The sequence below is a fragment of the Calidris pugnax genome, unplaced genomic scaffold, assembly GCF_001431845.1.
Source record: "Calidris pugnax isolate Ruff unplaced genomic scaffold, ASM143184v1 scaffold262, whole genome shotgun sequence".
Classification (NCBI taxonomy): Eukaryota; Metazoa; Chordata; class Aves; order Charadriiformes; family Scolopacidae; genus Calidris; species Calidris pugnax.
Genome location: NW_015091043.1, coordinates 708,153 through 724,139, shown reverse-complemented (window position 1 = coordinate 724,139; position 15,987 = coordinate 708,153). Strand labels below are relative to the sequence as shown.

The window sequence follows — 15,987 nt, the reverse complement described above, 5'->3', positions numbered from 1 at the left end:
CAAAAGAATTCTCACTGATGAGGCCCCAAGGCCTGAAGTCTCTCATCCCTGTCTCAAAGAATGAGCAGTCTTCAGCTGCTGCATTGGCTCAGGGTTGTAAAATAGATTTCCATCCTACTGAAAATGAGAACTTCTGCCCTGCTCAGGGGAATGTTTAGGTGCTGCTGAGCTTCAGTTGTTATTGAAGATGTGCATTAGTCCTCATAAAACCCTTTTGATATAAAAAGCTTTAGCATACGTGGCCATCTAAGCAAAAGGAAAAAAAAAAATCAAACCAAACAAAAACCCCACCAGAAAATAAGGCATTAGCTGCACAATTATAAGACAAGAAAAAACCCGACGCAATAGACAAGAACACCAGAAAACTTAAGAGAGTAGAGCTGTAATGACATTTATTAAAAGGCATGCTACAACAACTAGAGTTAGGAAAAGAGTCAGGTATAGATACTAAGCAATCAGCAAATACACTAACCTAAAAGAAACAGAATATATTGTAGCATAAACAAAATCAAATTAACAATTCACTACAAAGTCAGAAAATAGATTTCTTTAATATTACATCTTTTCAGTTTTAAGTCATCTCAACAGCTATGAAATCCTTTTTATGCAATACCACAGATGCTTTTAAAGGAAAGCTGTTGCTTATTAAAATATACAAGACAATTGCTTTTTTAAAATATAAAAACATTTTACACTTCCATTTGTTCCCCAAAACACTTTTGGCCAGGTTTTAAAAAAAAAAAAAATAAAACCAAACAAAAAACAACACGAAACATGATGTTACAAATATTTACAGCATTTTCTTGTGTTAGATGAACATTTTTATGAACTGAAAGGGAACTTTTATGAGCAGATCACATAAAATGAGGGAATGTCAGCAATTCTTAGACGTGCTTTGTGTGTCTTGAATACAGTACTAAAAGTAGAACATTAACTTTTTGCCTTATCCCGCACCATTTGGTTCACATTGTGATGTCATTTTCCCCTGTGTTTAATCCAGCAGTAGTAGTCTCAAGTAAAGGCCACTTTGCATTGTGTCTTCCCCTCAGAAAGGGCCATGGGAGAAGACACCACAAAATGTCTCGGTAGAACCGGAACAGTCAGTCTTTGGTCAGAGAGCGAGGTGACGCTCGGATGCGAGACTCTGCCTGCTTAGCAACCTCTGCCTTGTGCTGCTGCAGCTCCAGGGCAAACTTCTGCAGAAAGCGGATTAACGTATTCAAAAAGAATTGGAAAGTGCTTAAAATGAACCAAGTACATAAGCGATAGCTTCCCGCTCATAAATAATGCACAGTTTCCAAGAACTAAAAAACTGTTTACAGTGATTACATTAGTCTGCTAAGGTAAAAGCTTTCTTCGTCTATCAAGGACCTTTAACTACGTCAGCAATTCATTTCTTTGGGACTGCTCTAGGCACAACTTGTTATTACTATTCGAAATTAGAAATATGTGGGTTATGCTTGGGTTCTTGCATATTGCAGTACAAAAGAAAAAAAAAAACCTGCAATGGTAAAAACAGAGGGATAATTCAACCGGTATTGAAGCAGCTGCAATTCACTTCAGGTATAATTAGTGGACAACATTCATTTTTACCGATATAGACATAAAATTTCTATGGGGAAAAAAAAAAAAGAAGTAGCATATTTAAGACAGCAATAGACATGAAAACCCCTAAACATAAAACTACTGAAGGCACATAAACTTTGGTCCAATTTTGTTCCTGTCCCCAATCCCCTCCTCCTGCAATAAAACCCTGAAGTTAAATACCTCAGAAATTTTCCATTCTTTCTTGAAATAATTCACAATTCCTAACTGTTAGGATTTGCTTTAAACAGAGCAGTCAAACAGTCTTGTATACAGCAAAGAAATCTTCAGAAGACAGTTAGAAGATAAAGCTAATTTAAAGAAAAAATTCCATGCAATCTGACCAGTATCCTTTCAGCACAACAGTAAAAGCATTGTCTGGGAGTTCTGCTCCGATTAACAACACACCAGGGCAAAAGGTAAAGCAAAACTATGCTTTTTGTAAGCAATTCACCTCTCATTTGAAAAAACAGCAGAATGAGCTAACAGTATACAATGACAAGTAGTAGATCCATATCCCTTATAAAAACAGAACTCATCACTTTCCCACTGATATGAATCAGAGAAGCACAAGATATTTGGTCACACAACCACGCTGGCATATAATATTATCAACAAAGGCAAACAGTTTTTTCGGCATACAAACACAGGTTTGCCATCGGTAATCAGAAAACATCATATATAGGCAAACCTTCTTAGATACGTGGATTATTGTAGGCATAAAAAGGACCTCAATTTATGAGTGCACAGAAAAAGTGCAACTGAAAGGACCGATAGACAAGGCAACCAAGTCAAATTAGGAATCAAATTTCCAGAAATTTGTTCTAATGTTAAAAGACATTTGAAGAAATCCAAAGAAGCAAAAATTTTACCATTACAGAACAAATCACAGGTCATTTGAAAAGGCACTAAACTGCTCCTGGGTTGTTAAAAAGGCCTTACTACACTTTGAACCAAGTGTGCATCCACCAAAAAAAAATTGGAGCTAGAGGTAACCCAGAGCTGATTTGTGGATTTGACATTTGTGGATTTGAGGCAGAGAACTCTACCCTTATCCATTTCCAGTACCTGTAGTAACATTTGTGTGGTGTAGGGGAGGACTTTGTAGAGTAAGGTAGAAGGTTGGACTCAATGATCCCAAGGGTCTCTTCCAACCTAGACGATTCTATGATTCTATATGATTTTGACCACTACTGGTTTAGAGTACAAGTTCTGGGTCACACTACGCATGTTACCAGAGACTTCACAAATTATTTAAACAGCAATCAAGAACCTATATTAAAGCATAGAATACCAACTTAAGGCCACAGTACAGAGAAGATGGAGCCAGAATCTTCTCGGGAGTTGCACAGTTAACAGGACAAAAGGCAGACACAGGATGCTGTATCTTTAAAGCCTAATTATGTATTAGAGGGAAAAAATATTCACAATGAGAGCAGTCAAACATTGGAACAGTGAGAAGAACAGAGAACTTGTGAAATCCCCAATGTTGGAAATACTGAAAATTTAACTGGACAATTCTCTGAGCAACTGCTCAAAGATGGCCCTAATCGGAGTAAGAGGTAGAACTAAGGCCACCAGAGATTCCTTTCGAACCTACATCATTGTAAAAATCTCTAGAATAATCCCACTCTTTCCAAAATCCTGTCTTTTCACAGATATCAAGGAGGCTGGTCATACATGCGTTAGAGAATCAAAGACTGAGATGCAACCATGCTTTTCCAGACAGGCACTAATAAATCAATCACAAAGTATAAGAATTTATCCCGATCCTTCACTAACAAGGCATTGTGATAAACAAAGGGTTATAGTTTTGCTTTTAAGTATTCAAGGAAGAATGCTGAATGAGATAAACTAGCTTTAACTAGTGCCTTCATTCTGCTAAACAAACATTAAGATGTACTGTTAGTGTTGAAGCTTGTCTGCACTTCTTCTGAAAGCGAATCTCCCTAAGAGGCAGCATCTTGAAGATATATACAGATCTAAAAGTAAGTTGACAACAGTTCAACTGCAGAAATAGAGCAACAACAAGGGAGAATTTTAAAAAGATACATGATAAATGTATTACAAAATCAAAAAGCAAACACCATAAACATCTACCACCCAGATTTTTCTTAAATTAAAAAATAGTAAATCTTTGCTAACTTAAACCGTAGGTGTCTACATGTCAAACTGCAAACAGTCCAGAGCTGACAAGAGCTATACTCTAAGTTAAAACTGAGAAATTATTCCTTTATCTTTTTGAGAGACACTCAAGAGACCCTCATCCCTTTATGTTTCATTAAGCTTTCCCATCTTCTGCTAGCAGAGTCAATAAATTAAAATGCATGTGGTTCACACATCTGTATAAATGTATAACATATTACACAGACAGTATGCATATACTGCTCCTCATATTATATGTGCCAACATTAGCTCTCAAATATAAGGTTCCTTTTTTTCTGCTTTAGAGTTATATTCAGATCTAATATGATTCCTCTCCTCTGTAGCTGTAATTTCTTCTTAAGAAAAGTGACAAAGCATATTTTATGGATAATGGCCTGGTATTACCAAACCAATTTATGTGCAGTAAACAAGAAACATTCCCAGTCCAGCAAGATTCTCTTTAACTGACAGCAATGTGACTGCTAAGAAGGTAAAACATAGACATAAATTAGAATTAAGTGTCTTGGTGAAAAAGGGCCTATGCAAATGAATAAGCCTGCTTACAACTCCATTTTGCTAAAATCATGAACGTGTAACTTTTTAATAAGATGCTCTGGCAACACACAATTACTTTTTTTCATGATTTTTTTTTTTTAAATTTATTTCAAACTTTATCAAACTGAATTAGCTACTTCAGACGGGGGAAACCGGAAGGACTACCTCAAATCCCAAAGATAACATTGTCTATTATTCCTAAACCAAATTAACCTTCCAGTAAATAGTATGCTCTGAATATTATTACATAAAATACATATATTACATCTGAATATAAATCCGGCACCTGGGTCGGGGCAATCCCAAGCACAAATACAGGCTGGGTGGAGAACGGATGGAGAGCAGCCCTGAGGAGAAAGACTTGGGGGTGTTGGTGGATGAGAAGCTCGACGTGAGCCGGCAACGTGCGCTCATAGCCCAGAAAGCCAACTGCATCCTGGGCTGCATCCCCAGCAGCGTGGCCAGCAGGTCGAGGGAGGTGATTCTGCCCCTCTGCTCCGCTCTGGTGGGACCCCACCTGGAGTACACAGCTCTGACTCCTTCCCCAACAGAAGAAGGACATGGACCTGTTGGAGCAAGTCCAGAGGAGGGCCACAAAGATGATGAGAGGGCTGGAGTACCTCTCCTGTGAAGACAGGCTGAGATAGTTGGGGTTGTTCAGCCTGGAGATGAGGAGGCACCAGTGAGACCTTCTAGCAGCCTTCCAGTGCTTCCCAGGAGAGATGGGGGTGTGCCAAATAGCACACTTCTGTTGCAATATAGAGGTCTGTCACCTTCTTTACTACGAGAGGCTGCTGCTCCTCTCATTAGTTTACATACATTAAAAGAAGGCAAGCTAGTATCTTGCCGATTTTGCAAAAATAATCCAGAGAGAAAATTTGAAAAATCCTACTCCAGAATACACAGATCATGGCAGAAACATGCCGTTTCTTCTAGAAAGATAGAACACAGTTATACTATTCATACCAATTAATGAAAAACCAAAATGAATGAGTGACAAAACATTACAGCAGAAACAAATTCTGCAGCAGTTAGAAGTAAACAAATGCTATGTTTGAGAGGAATGATTCTTTAAAGAGTGGTTAAGTGAACACTAGAAAGAAAAATCTCTTAAAATGAAATTTAAGTTTTTAAAATCCAACTGGAAGTCACTTAAGTTCATACGTACTTTCAACACCAAAACAAGCTATGTCTTAGCTCATTCCCCAAAGAGAAATGGACATTCGGTATCAAACAATTTTTCATACTTATAATGGAAGGAATGGTAGCTTTCTTTACTTGAAGCTTAATATTGAAAGAAAAATGCAGTGAATATTCTGAAGTGCATGTTTCTCAACAAGTTGGCTGAAATGCAGAAACTGGAGTGAATTTGCTGTTTGGTCTTTCTCTATAGGTTTTATATAGTGCATTTTTTCTGGGTGTGAAAAGTGCAACCAGGTAAATTCAAAGAATCCCCATACAATTATGCAATGAGTTAAATCTTATTTCCACCTCTATCCAATCTCCACACCAAACCACAAGAGACTAGAATTCGGAGTTTTACTTAATGGAAAAAATATTTTGAAGTATCAAGGAAAACATTTCCAAAAAGACCAAAAAAGACAATTTTCACAAAACCCATAATGTATTTTTCAAGATACTTCAGATGAAACTCTAAGCTATTGTATCATAAGAACATAGTAAGAACATAGTAAGGCACATAATCAGAAATCAGGTAAATACACAGTAATTTAGGTATTACAGTTATCTAATACCTAATGGTATTATAGGTACCATTATAGTGGTACAAAAAATTCTTGAAGTTTGATTTTTCTGCCCCCAAAGATGACCTTAACAAAAATAACTTCTTAAAAATTTGTCAAACCATCATAGACCTGAATATTTTCCATAAGATTGTAAACATTTTTTTCTTTAAAGAAATGTAAAAAATTCTTTGAAATCAGGACTATTTTTTTGTCTTATTTTCTCCAAAGTACTATTATACAACATCACTTCATAGTAAAAATAAGACTTCAAACTTCCATTCCACGGTTTAGTCAAGCTAAGTCTGATACCATTTAAAATATCTTTTACTCCACAGAGAGAAGGCACTGCCTTTCCTCTAATAATTTAACCCATATGAACAGCACAGACTTTCTGTTTGTTTTTTGGTTTTTTTTTTTTGTTTTGTTTTTTTTTGGTTTTTTTTGTTTTTTTTTTTAAAGTTATTTGTAAAGATTTGCCAAAGTATGAACACACATCATGGTAACATAAATACTATTTAGAGGACACTCACAGTCAGTGCTTGCTTTTCTTCAGGAAACCCAAGCACTATTTCACATTCAAATTAGTGTTTAATCTGTCTAGAGTAGATTTACCGTTTTGTTAGAAATATTCTGTTTGGTATATTGTAAAAGCACTCAAAAATGTTTTGTAAGGCTGATTTCAAACAAAAGCTAAAAGTATGCTCTGAAAAAAAATTTTAAGTAGCAAATTTAATGATAAATATTGTTGCTGAAGCAATTCTACAGAATATTCTTTCTATGAATGAAAATTAAACTGGCAGCTAACATCAGAAAAGACCATCACTTAATTCTTTGTATATGAATGAGCTTTTTCTCTTAAGAGACAGAGCTGGTCACAGCTGTTTCAGTATCTATTTGAAGATTTTACTAAGACTGTGATGCAGCCTGAAAAGGAAAATTCACGGAAAAGTCAGACTGTACATCTTGAGAAGGAAATTCGGAGGTGATGGTTTTCTCCAAAGTCGTAATTGTGAAGCTCAATGAGAGCGTGAAGTGCTTCCTCCACAGAGCGCAGCTGGATAAGAGCCATTTTGCCATCTTTCCTGAAGTACAATAAAAAGCATTATTAATCCTAACCAAATTTTCATTGCAGTAGCCAACACAGAAAATGACAAAAGTATTTCTTCAGCCACATCACACACACTGACCTCTTCTACAGCGAAAGAATCAGAACTATTTATGCACCTGCTAAAATGAGGAAAGAATAAAGCTATACAAATTTTGCAGATTGGCATCCTACTGCCATGCCATTCTTTCACTATGCTGCACTTCAAAAACAGGATCAAAATAAGGCTTGAAGACCTTTAAGAAACACTTGCATTGTCCATATATATGAGATTATTCTAACAGTTACGATCATGCTAAAATAGAGCTGCCAAGCAATCTAAATGGATGTTAGAGCATATTCGTTGTCATTTTTTACCTGATATTTTTCATATGCACAGCTTGTATTTCTTTAAAGCGAGCATGAACATGTGGAATTTGCCAAAAGATTGAATATTTTTCATTTAATTTTGCTAACCTAGTATTCAATTTAAGATTTAAAGATTAGAATAATCATAAAAATTGCCAGAGCTGTACAGCTTTTGCCTGTAAATGTACGCACATGGAATTTTGCCTATAGTTAATACACACATGGAATTTTCCGAAAAAGCAATTAGCCATCCTCCAGGATAAAAGCTTGCTCAGCATATTTACAAGAGAACTTACTGTAAGAATCTCAAGGCTTTCACAGTAAATCCCACATTTTCAAAAAGGTTCTTCAGATCATCAACAGTAACAGAAGGCCTATTTGAAAAAAACACACAAAATCAAAACAAAACCCTCCCAAACTTGTGAAAGAGCACAGAGTTCTTAATAGTATAAAATTCTCAATTCTGGCTTCTAAATTAAATTTGAACAGCAAAAAGTTTCTTCACCAACGCAAGCATTGTCAACAGTTTATCTGAAACAACTTGGTTTGACACTAAGATTTAACACCACACTGTGCTACGAAACTATTTCAGATACATTCTATGGCTCTTCATCCTCCCCCGTTCCCCACTTAGTTAAATTCAGGTTCCATAAAAATCACTTAAGATCTTAGCCAGTAACTTCAAAAATACTTTTCATCTTGTAATTACTGTGAGCGTGCTTCACATATTTTCAATTTTGAAATATTTCTATTTTATTAAAAAGCCATTTTTTAAGTGTTGGGTTTGTTTTTTTTTTTCTCTCTAAAATTATTTGGACAAAATTCCGTTGTTTTTCCTTTCCCTCCCTGCACAACTGCCAAACAAAAAAAGTCTGTAAAATCTTATGCTTGGCTGTCACTCCACACATTGTTGACAATATTCTAGACAGGAAAAATGGTTGTTTCAGTTTTAAAGAACACACTTCTTAATACTTTTAGTTAAAAAAAAAAAAAAAAAAAAAAAACAATGCCAGTGATGAATCTGATGTAATGTAAAAGCAGTATATTATGTAAAAAGCTATGTCTTTAATATTTGCAAAAAATTTTAATACAGGACGTAATATGTGCAAAACAAAAGAACTATATTAAAATTCATAAATAAGAGCATTCAGTAAGTCTCTTTCCTAACAATAAAAAAATGAGAGTTAAAGGCTTCCCTTATTGTTAATTATGCAGCAGAACGAGCCAAATTCTCAGGAAACTGTAAAAGTCCAAGGAAATTTAAATCTTACATCAGACTTTTTAACTTAAGAATATAACCTAAAAATCATCTTTGCAAGAAGATCACACGCGTAGATACTCACGGGATGTTGGCAAGGTGCAGGGTGGCAGATGGAGGAAAGACGTTTTGGAAATTCTTCGAGCCAGGCTTCCTAAAGCGATGTAAAGGGCTATTGCTATAGTCCTTCGTCAGACCTTGGTCCTGTTGACCCTCACAAGGAAGCTGAACTGCCTGGTGCTTTGAAAAGGTAGCACGAAGGACCCTTCCATAAAGCCTCTGTCCATTCAAGTAGTTGATGGCTAACCAGTGGAAATACAATTTGAACAGGAATGGAGGGAAAGGAAGCAAAAAAGGATTCTTTGAATACTAGTATTGCCTTCTATTTAGTGTCAGATTCCACATTCTAAATTTAAACTGCAACTTCAATATTTGCTAGGGGGGCTATGTCATGACATTATATTTAAAACAAGTAGAAGGATGTAATATAACCTCCAGTCTAAATGCAACAAAAAGGCAAACCATGATTTCAATAAAAAGCAGTTGATTATTCTTAAATAGCTAGTTATAGGATAAACTACTGGAAAACTGTATGATGTTTTAATTCTAATATTTATTAGATTGAGATTCACAGGAATTTTTTTCAAACCACCACAGGAAATGTTGGGTTTTTTACATGAAAACAAACAGATCATTATTAAGATACACAAGGAAAAGTTTGCATGTGGCAAAGCATCACAATGATGGATTTGTTTATGCTCGTCACTGACAGATGGCAAATTCCTCATCTATATCATGCTCATGCTAGTCAGAAGCATAACTTTGCCTTAAAAATCAGTACCTAATTGAGCCTGGTTTGCATCTGCCATCTGAACCAAAGCATTTTCTTTTTTCTTAAACATGATCTTCACACGATGCACGTCACCATACACACCTGTGGGAATACAGAAAGGTAATTTGTCCAGAGCATTACTACAAACAGCACAAGGGCAAGTCTGTTTCTTTTGAATCACCACAGATTAATCACCACATTAAACAGTTTGGTTAGAATATTAGTATGAAAGAGAGCTTTAAAGTTTGTGTGTTATATTCTGAGGCTCAGAAATAGGGGAAAAAAACCCAAGATCTTAGTCATATAACTACAGGCTTATGTTCAGCTTTTAAGAGGACTTTAACACTGTTGGACTATTTAACAAAAGCATATTAAAATATTAGTATGCCAACAATCATTGTCCTCTTCAACTAGTGCATGTGCCAATTCTGTGCTCCATTTCCTCTGGTGCAATCTTTGTTTTTTCATCTTACTTTTCTTTCCCATTCTTTGAAGTAAACAATTTGAACCACATACTAAAATTCTTCTGACACTGTAACTATTTGCCTTTTTAGTACCTGTGGCCTACACCTACTGACTCAAACTACTGTTATTTTAAAACCAGCACATTTTCTTGTGCATTTTCTGAACAAGGACAGAAGAATGGAGCTTGCATTAACCACCATGCACCAGATTATTAAAAAAAATACTAGCCCTGCAGTTATTTAAGGTACATTTGACATATCTTACCAAATAAGATGAAAAGTCCATCTGGTGTGATGACCTGTTTAAATGATAAAATGAGTATATTATTTTTAAAGCCGTGCAAATAAAGAAATCTATTCCATAAGTGCGTGGTAAACAAAAAGAATGGAAGAGATGCTGCACACTAATAAATAAACATATCTCTCCAAAAGCCATTCCCTGCAGTGACTACAGTGTATAGCATTCTTGTTAATATATATTTTCTATGCACATATAAAATATTTAAACAAGCTAACACTTCAGCTCATGCATTTTCATCATTCAAGGCTCAGTCTGCCATGCTGCCGAAGTTATTAATATTTTAAGTGGCTTAATTACTTGAACTTATTCTTTCCAAGCTAGCAGTTCATTCCCTGAAAAATGAAAGACATTTGCTAAACTAGAAGCTGAAAAGAGCATTCAAGAACCCCTTTGTATTTTCTAAACAGCAGAGACTATACCTACAAAACTAAAACCAGTTCCTTCAAAATGTGGTTTTGTCTTCATTTTTGTCTCCATCTCTGTATGTGACCATGACACACTAAAGTGACACACGTACCATTTAAATGTTATATATGAAGTATAGAAAGTGGTACTTAAATTGCGTTCAATTAGAATCTGTGAACAGGAAGCTAAATATTGAAAGAAATCAGTTTTCTTCCGCGTTTTTTAATTAAATCCTTTTGTACCAAGCTCCTCGTGCACCAAAGAAGAAAATTTACACCCTAATGTGGCCAAATTTTATTCAACTGAGGCAAACGTTTTGCTAGTAATGAGTACTAAAAATACCTGGGAATCAGAAGCACTACTCGCACTCTCTGGCCCTATTATTTCTCAACTTACAACATTTGAGATGTTGTAAGACACACCTAAATTATTTAAAAACAGAAGATACTGCAGCCTAAGTGTAAGCCCATGCACTTTTATCATTAGCATTTAGTAATAAGGAAAAATTACTGCCAATGTAAAATTTAAATGCTTCTAAAGTTTATCTATCGGGCTCAAATATTTTAATTCAGCATAGAGTTTATTTAAATAAACTTCTTAACCAAATGAGGCTGCAATATTTCTACTAAAAAAGTTTTCTGGAAGACAAAACTAGCTAATTTAAAAACTCATGAAAGAATGTTCAAATGCACACTGAAACCCTGTAACAGGGAAGAAATATAAATTGAAATAAGGTCAACCAGATTTTCCATTCACAGAAAAAGAAGTGATAGGGCTCAAAAAACCACTGCTAAAGAAAAGGTGCTACACAATTGCCAAGAAATATATTTAAAACAATTTATATTTCCAACAATTAGTGTTGCTGTGCAGTCTTATTTTTTACCTATTAAGAAGTTGAGCATTATTTAATGTATTTGTGTTGTATCATGTATTGCACCACAAAGTCCTACATGACAACTTTTAGATATGATTAGTATGAAGTAAAGCAGCAATGTCCTAAAAATAGCTTTAACCTATGCTTCACACATGCAAGACCACACTCTTTTAAGATTCAAGAGAATCATCTTGAATAATCAGCTGCAGAAAGCACATCCACATCAGAAATTATCTGATAAGATATATTAACAAATCAAAGAAAAATTTACTCTTCTGATAGTCCTAACCTGCAGTTGTTTCTTTTGATGCTTACTGTGGAATTCAGCTATTAGTACAAAAACAGAAACACAGCAATTACTCAGATTAAAGGAACTGGTCAACAGATTTTTAAGCCTCAAAAATACAAAGATAACGTCCCTTTTGCCAATAACTGCTAATTTTATCAGTTTTAAGTTAATTTAATGAGTGTGTAAAATGAACGAGAATTTTACGTTGCTGTAATAGAACTTCTTGTCAACAGCCAAGTAGAATTTTGTTTTAAGTCATGGTCTTGGGAAAGCCTGACATTTTTTAAAGATATGTACATTGCTTTTAATTAAGCATGGGTCAACGCATAATATTTGAGAAACAGGAGTAAGCTTATAGAACAGGCTATATCATTTCCACTATAAAAACTATCCAAGTTGTCCTTGGCAATTTTACTGCCAAAATATGAGAAAAAAATAAATATCTGTGTGGCAGTACAGAAAGTGAACACATGTATTTATTAACTTGGATTTACAGGGATGTCAATAGCAAAGTGCACCTGTGTTCTCACCTGTGTTCTTCCTCTCCAACCTGGGAAAATTTGCAAAACTAGAAAGATCCTATGAGTGTTCTGAAAGGTACTTGTTTTGGCATGCTTTTGTCTCCTTTTCCTCTTCCCTCGTATTTCTCTATTTGTTTTGTAACAAATGAAAAATTTTTTGGCTTCTCTGTGATAACGTAGCACACAGAGGAGTCACATTGACAGAGATAACAGTAAGTTTATTCATAATATATGTTGTTTACCTCCTCAAACATTTTTCATGTCTGACTTTTCAGAGTAAAGACTTTTCTCATAGACTTTTCTCTAACCAGTAACTACACTGCTAACATTAAGTTTTCTAAAGTAAATTGTGTTAGGAAGCTCTTCACTGCTGACTGGTATTTTTAAGCCTCATCAATATTGCAAGCTATCTCAGGCAAGAATAGAGCTGTCCTGTCTTTCACATCAGCATAGAAATTTCCTCTCTTAGTCCTTCAGCTAATGACAATTTGCAAGAAGGCTTCTGTCAGTTGGTACAAGTTGATACTTGCATCAGTTCCACCAGTCAAACTCACTTCAGGGTTGAGGTTGGTGACTAGTAAAACAGAGTTTCCTGGAACACCAGCAGCACCAGGAGCAGTCATATGTCCAGGCACTGCAGGTGTGGTGACTGCAAGAGAACCAAGTCCTCCAGGAAGAGCTGGAACTGAAAGACCTGGAAAGGTATTAATAGCATCACTTGACTTCTCAAAGTGGAAAAGACATTTTAGAAAAAAAAAAAAAAAAAAAAAAAGTTTATTTTTAAAAAAAACGAATTGTGAGACTGGTTTTGCAAGTAAAGCCATAAAGAATTTTGTTATATACCATCTGGACATCTGAAGTAATGTTGTCAAGGTCTTTCAGACATTGTTTAAATCCTGTACGTGAAAAAAAAAAAAAAAAAAAAAAAAGCAGGTTATGTTTGATAAAAACATCAATATTCAATTAAAAAAAGTTTTTAAGGAATTTAGCTATTCCTAGTACCTGACCAATAAAGCAAGAAGAACACCCCACCTGCCAGAGATGAAGAAATATTCAGCTACACCCAAATAAAGAGGGACATAAATTGCAGCCCAAGAAAGAAGAAAAATAATTTAGCACAAAAAATTATCCTGTGCTAGAAAGGAAAAGATCACTGAGTTTAAAAGACCATTTATTTCTATAGCCAGAAAAGGAGAGAATTCCTGCATTAGCTTTGAATGCCACTGATGTCTTACGGTTTTTAGAAAAACAGATGGTTAGTTTCTTCTCTTGCAGGTAATCTTTATCACACCACTTAATTTCTTCACTTATTAAATTATAAACTACATCAGTACATGTTTTTTATTACAGAAAGTAATTTTACTGAATAATATGAGAAGGAGAATCAGAATGACTCAAATTAACATTGTGATCTGAATGCTCTATGTGAAAACAATTTGCTCTGAATGCAGGTGTGTTCAGATAGACCACTAGCCCAAAATGCAAACACTTCTTTAAAAAATAGAAACTTACCAGCACCTTGAGCAAAGCCCATGGCTGGGGGAAACCCTGCAGCGCCTATGTATGGTGGAAAGATAACATTATGGGTGCCTAGAGAGAGCAGACACATCCGATTAAAATGGATTTTAAGATTTTTAGAATACAGAATGAGATTCTCAGCAACGAGAATCAGCTTCCAGTGTTGCTATTCTGGCTTCGGTCCATGACTACATCTTTTATAAAACATTTGGGTTAAAAACTCTCAAAATCCAAGATTCTATGTTTTACAAAGATAATTTTCAGCCACTTTTGAAGGCAAATGTTCCAATCAGCCTCAATGTCCCTCTCTAAAATGAAGTCAGGGCAAAATGTAATTTAGTCAAGTTTGAATAGGAATCCATTAGAGTTAAGACATCTATGGTGTAATGTTCAATAGTTTTTATTCACACCACAGAAATGCATTCTAGAAATTTTCTGGAAGGAAGTACACTCAAAGACATTTTGCAATGATGAAATGCAGCTATTTCCTAGATATGTCTAAAACCAGTATGGGCTACATAATACAAACAACCACAATGAATCAGAGGTTCTGAATTTAGTTACTAGCTATTGAGATGCATGAAGTATATGCATTTTGCTTTTTAAGAAGATGTACTTCTTCAGCTTGTATTAATTCATAAATAAGCAGTGGTTTTTATGATTCTCCTGGCCATCACAAGCATTAAGCAGATTTGGAATAGCAACATTTGGTGAGTATCAGCCTCGAAGATTGCTCAGTGATTTTCACAAATAACATGTGGACTTAAGTGCTACCCTGGGCCGCACACAAACTTGTGTTCTAGGAGGCAGTTAGACACAGGCTTGAGCTGGGGATTCTTCTATATGTTAGAACACTAGATTTTTATTTTTTAAAAAGGGGCACGTATAATCAGCAAATACATCCTGCAACACGTCCATTTTACTACTCAAACCTCCACCATTGACAAAAATAGCTACATTCAATAGCAGATGGCTATTGGCAGGGGTGATGCAACACCTTAAGAAGTATCTGTTATGAATTACAACAACAACAAACGAAACAGACACCACAGATCAAGGATTCATTAATTCTGCATCACATTATACCTCCTCTTATCGGTAGCAACAAAGTGTCTCTCGTACAAACAACTGAATACATTTATCACACCAAAGCAAGTCATTGTGTTCTTGAAATACACGTGCTGGTGCATTATACTGACAAGTTCTGGCAATACAGGTATTAATCACTCATTCACAATCCAAGAATGGTAATGGAAACATTAATGAAGAAATAGATAAAGCGCTTTTATTCTGCAAAATAAGACCTGCATGTCGCACACTGATACCAAAATCAGGCATGTAAAAATTGTCAGAGCCAGCACAGAAAGATCTGGAATTCTTTGTTGCATTTTTTTATGTGTAAAATCATTTGCTTCATGGCTAGCTGCTAGCTTTCAAAGCAAGCTAATTCATGTATCTCTGCTTATGCTGGGTGTGGGAACTCTGCAAATGCAAAACATGTACAAAATCTGCTTCTGTATAGTGCAGTATCTTTATTACCAAAAATTTAAAAAAAGGAGAAAAAAAAAAAAAGATAAAAAAGCCCCAAGTTTCAAGAGCAGTTCAGGTTTGCTATGAAGACAACTTCAAGTCTACAGAAAAAAAATGGATGTATTATTCTGGTAGTTACCTGCTTTATCTTGTAATTCTCCAGCAAAAGCTACGTACACTAGTAATAACATAGGAAGTGTAAGTGCTGACATAATTCCCAACAACTTTTCCTCATGTCATGCAACTGAGGACTATCAGAACATGCCTGTGGCAATAGATGCATGTTGTTACTACTGACAGAAAGGCTGCAAGCATGCTTCTCCCTGTCTACAGCTTCCTTTTTTTTTTAAATAAAAAATAAAAATATCTATGCATTTGCAACACTATGACTGCACTACAAATGTTGATACAGACATCAGACTCTTCTTTACAGCAGCACCTCTGCTGCTCTTACTATTACAGTAAGTGTTCAAAGTGAAACCTAGCAAAGACATGCTTGGCAGAGTGAGAGGG

At 35.4% G+C, this 15,987-nt stretch overlaps 1 protein-coding gene across 3 annotated transcripts in view; it reads right to left on the bottom strand.

Annotated features, from left to right (window-relative positions):
• Nucleotides 1-366: 366 nt before the first annotated feature.
• PTBP3 (polypyrimidine tract binding protein 3) overlaps nt 367-15,987 on the bottom strand; it is a 52,965-nt gene continuing 37,344 nt past the window's right edge. For all 3 annotated transcript variants that reach the window (XM_014956419.1, XM_014956418.1, XM_014956420.1), the window contains 7 exons: nt 13,939-14,016; nt 12,981-13,120; nt 10,302-10,335; nt 9,582-9,674; nt 8,826-9,042; nt 7,779-7,856; nt 367-7,111 (listed from right to left, as the gene is read on the bottom strand). In XM_014956419.1, the coding sequence (XP_014811905.1) occupies nt 6,979-7,111; nt 7,779-7,856; nt 8,826-9,042; nt 9,582-9,674; nt 10,302-10,335; nt 12,981-13,120; nt 13,939-14,016 (773 nt within the window). In that variant the 3' untranslated portion in view covers nt 367-6,978. The remainder of the gene's footprint in view (nt 7,112-7,778; nt 7,857-8,825; nt 9,043-9,581; nt 9,675-10,301; nt 10,336-12,980; nt 13,121-13,938; nt 14,017-15,987) is intronic.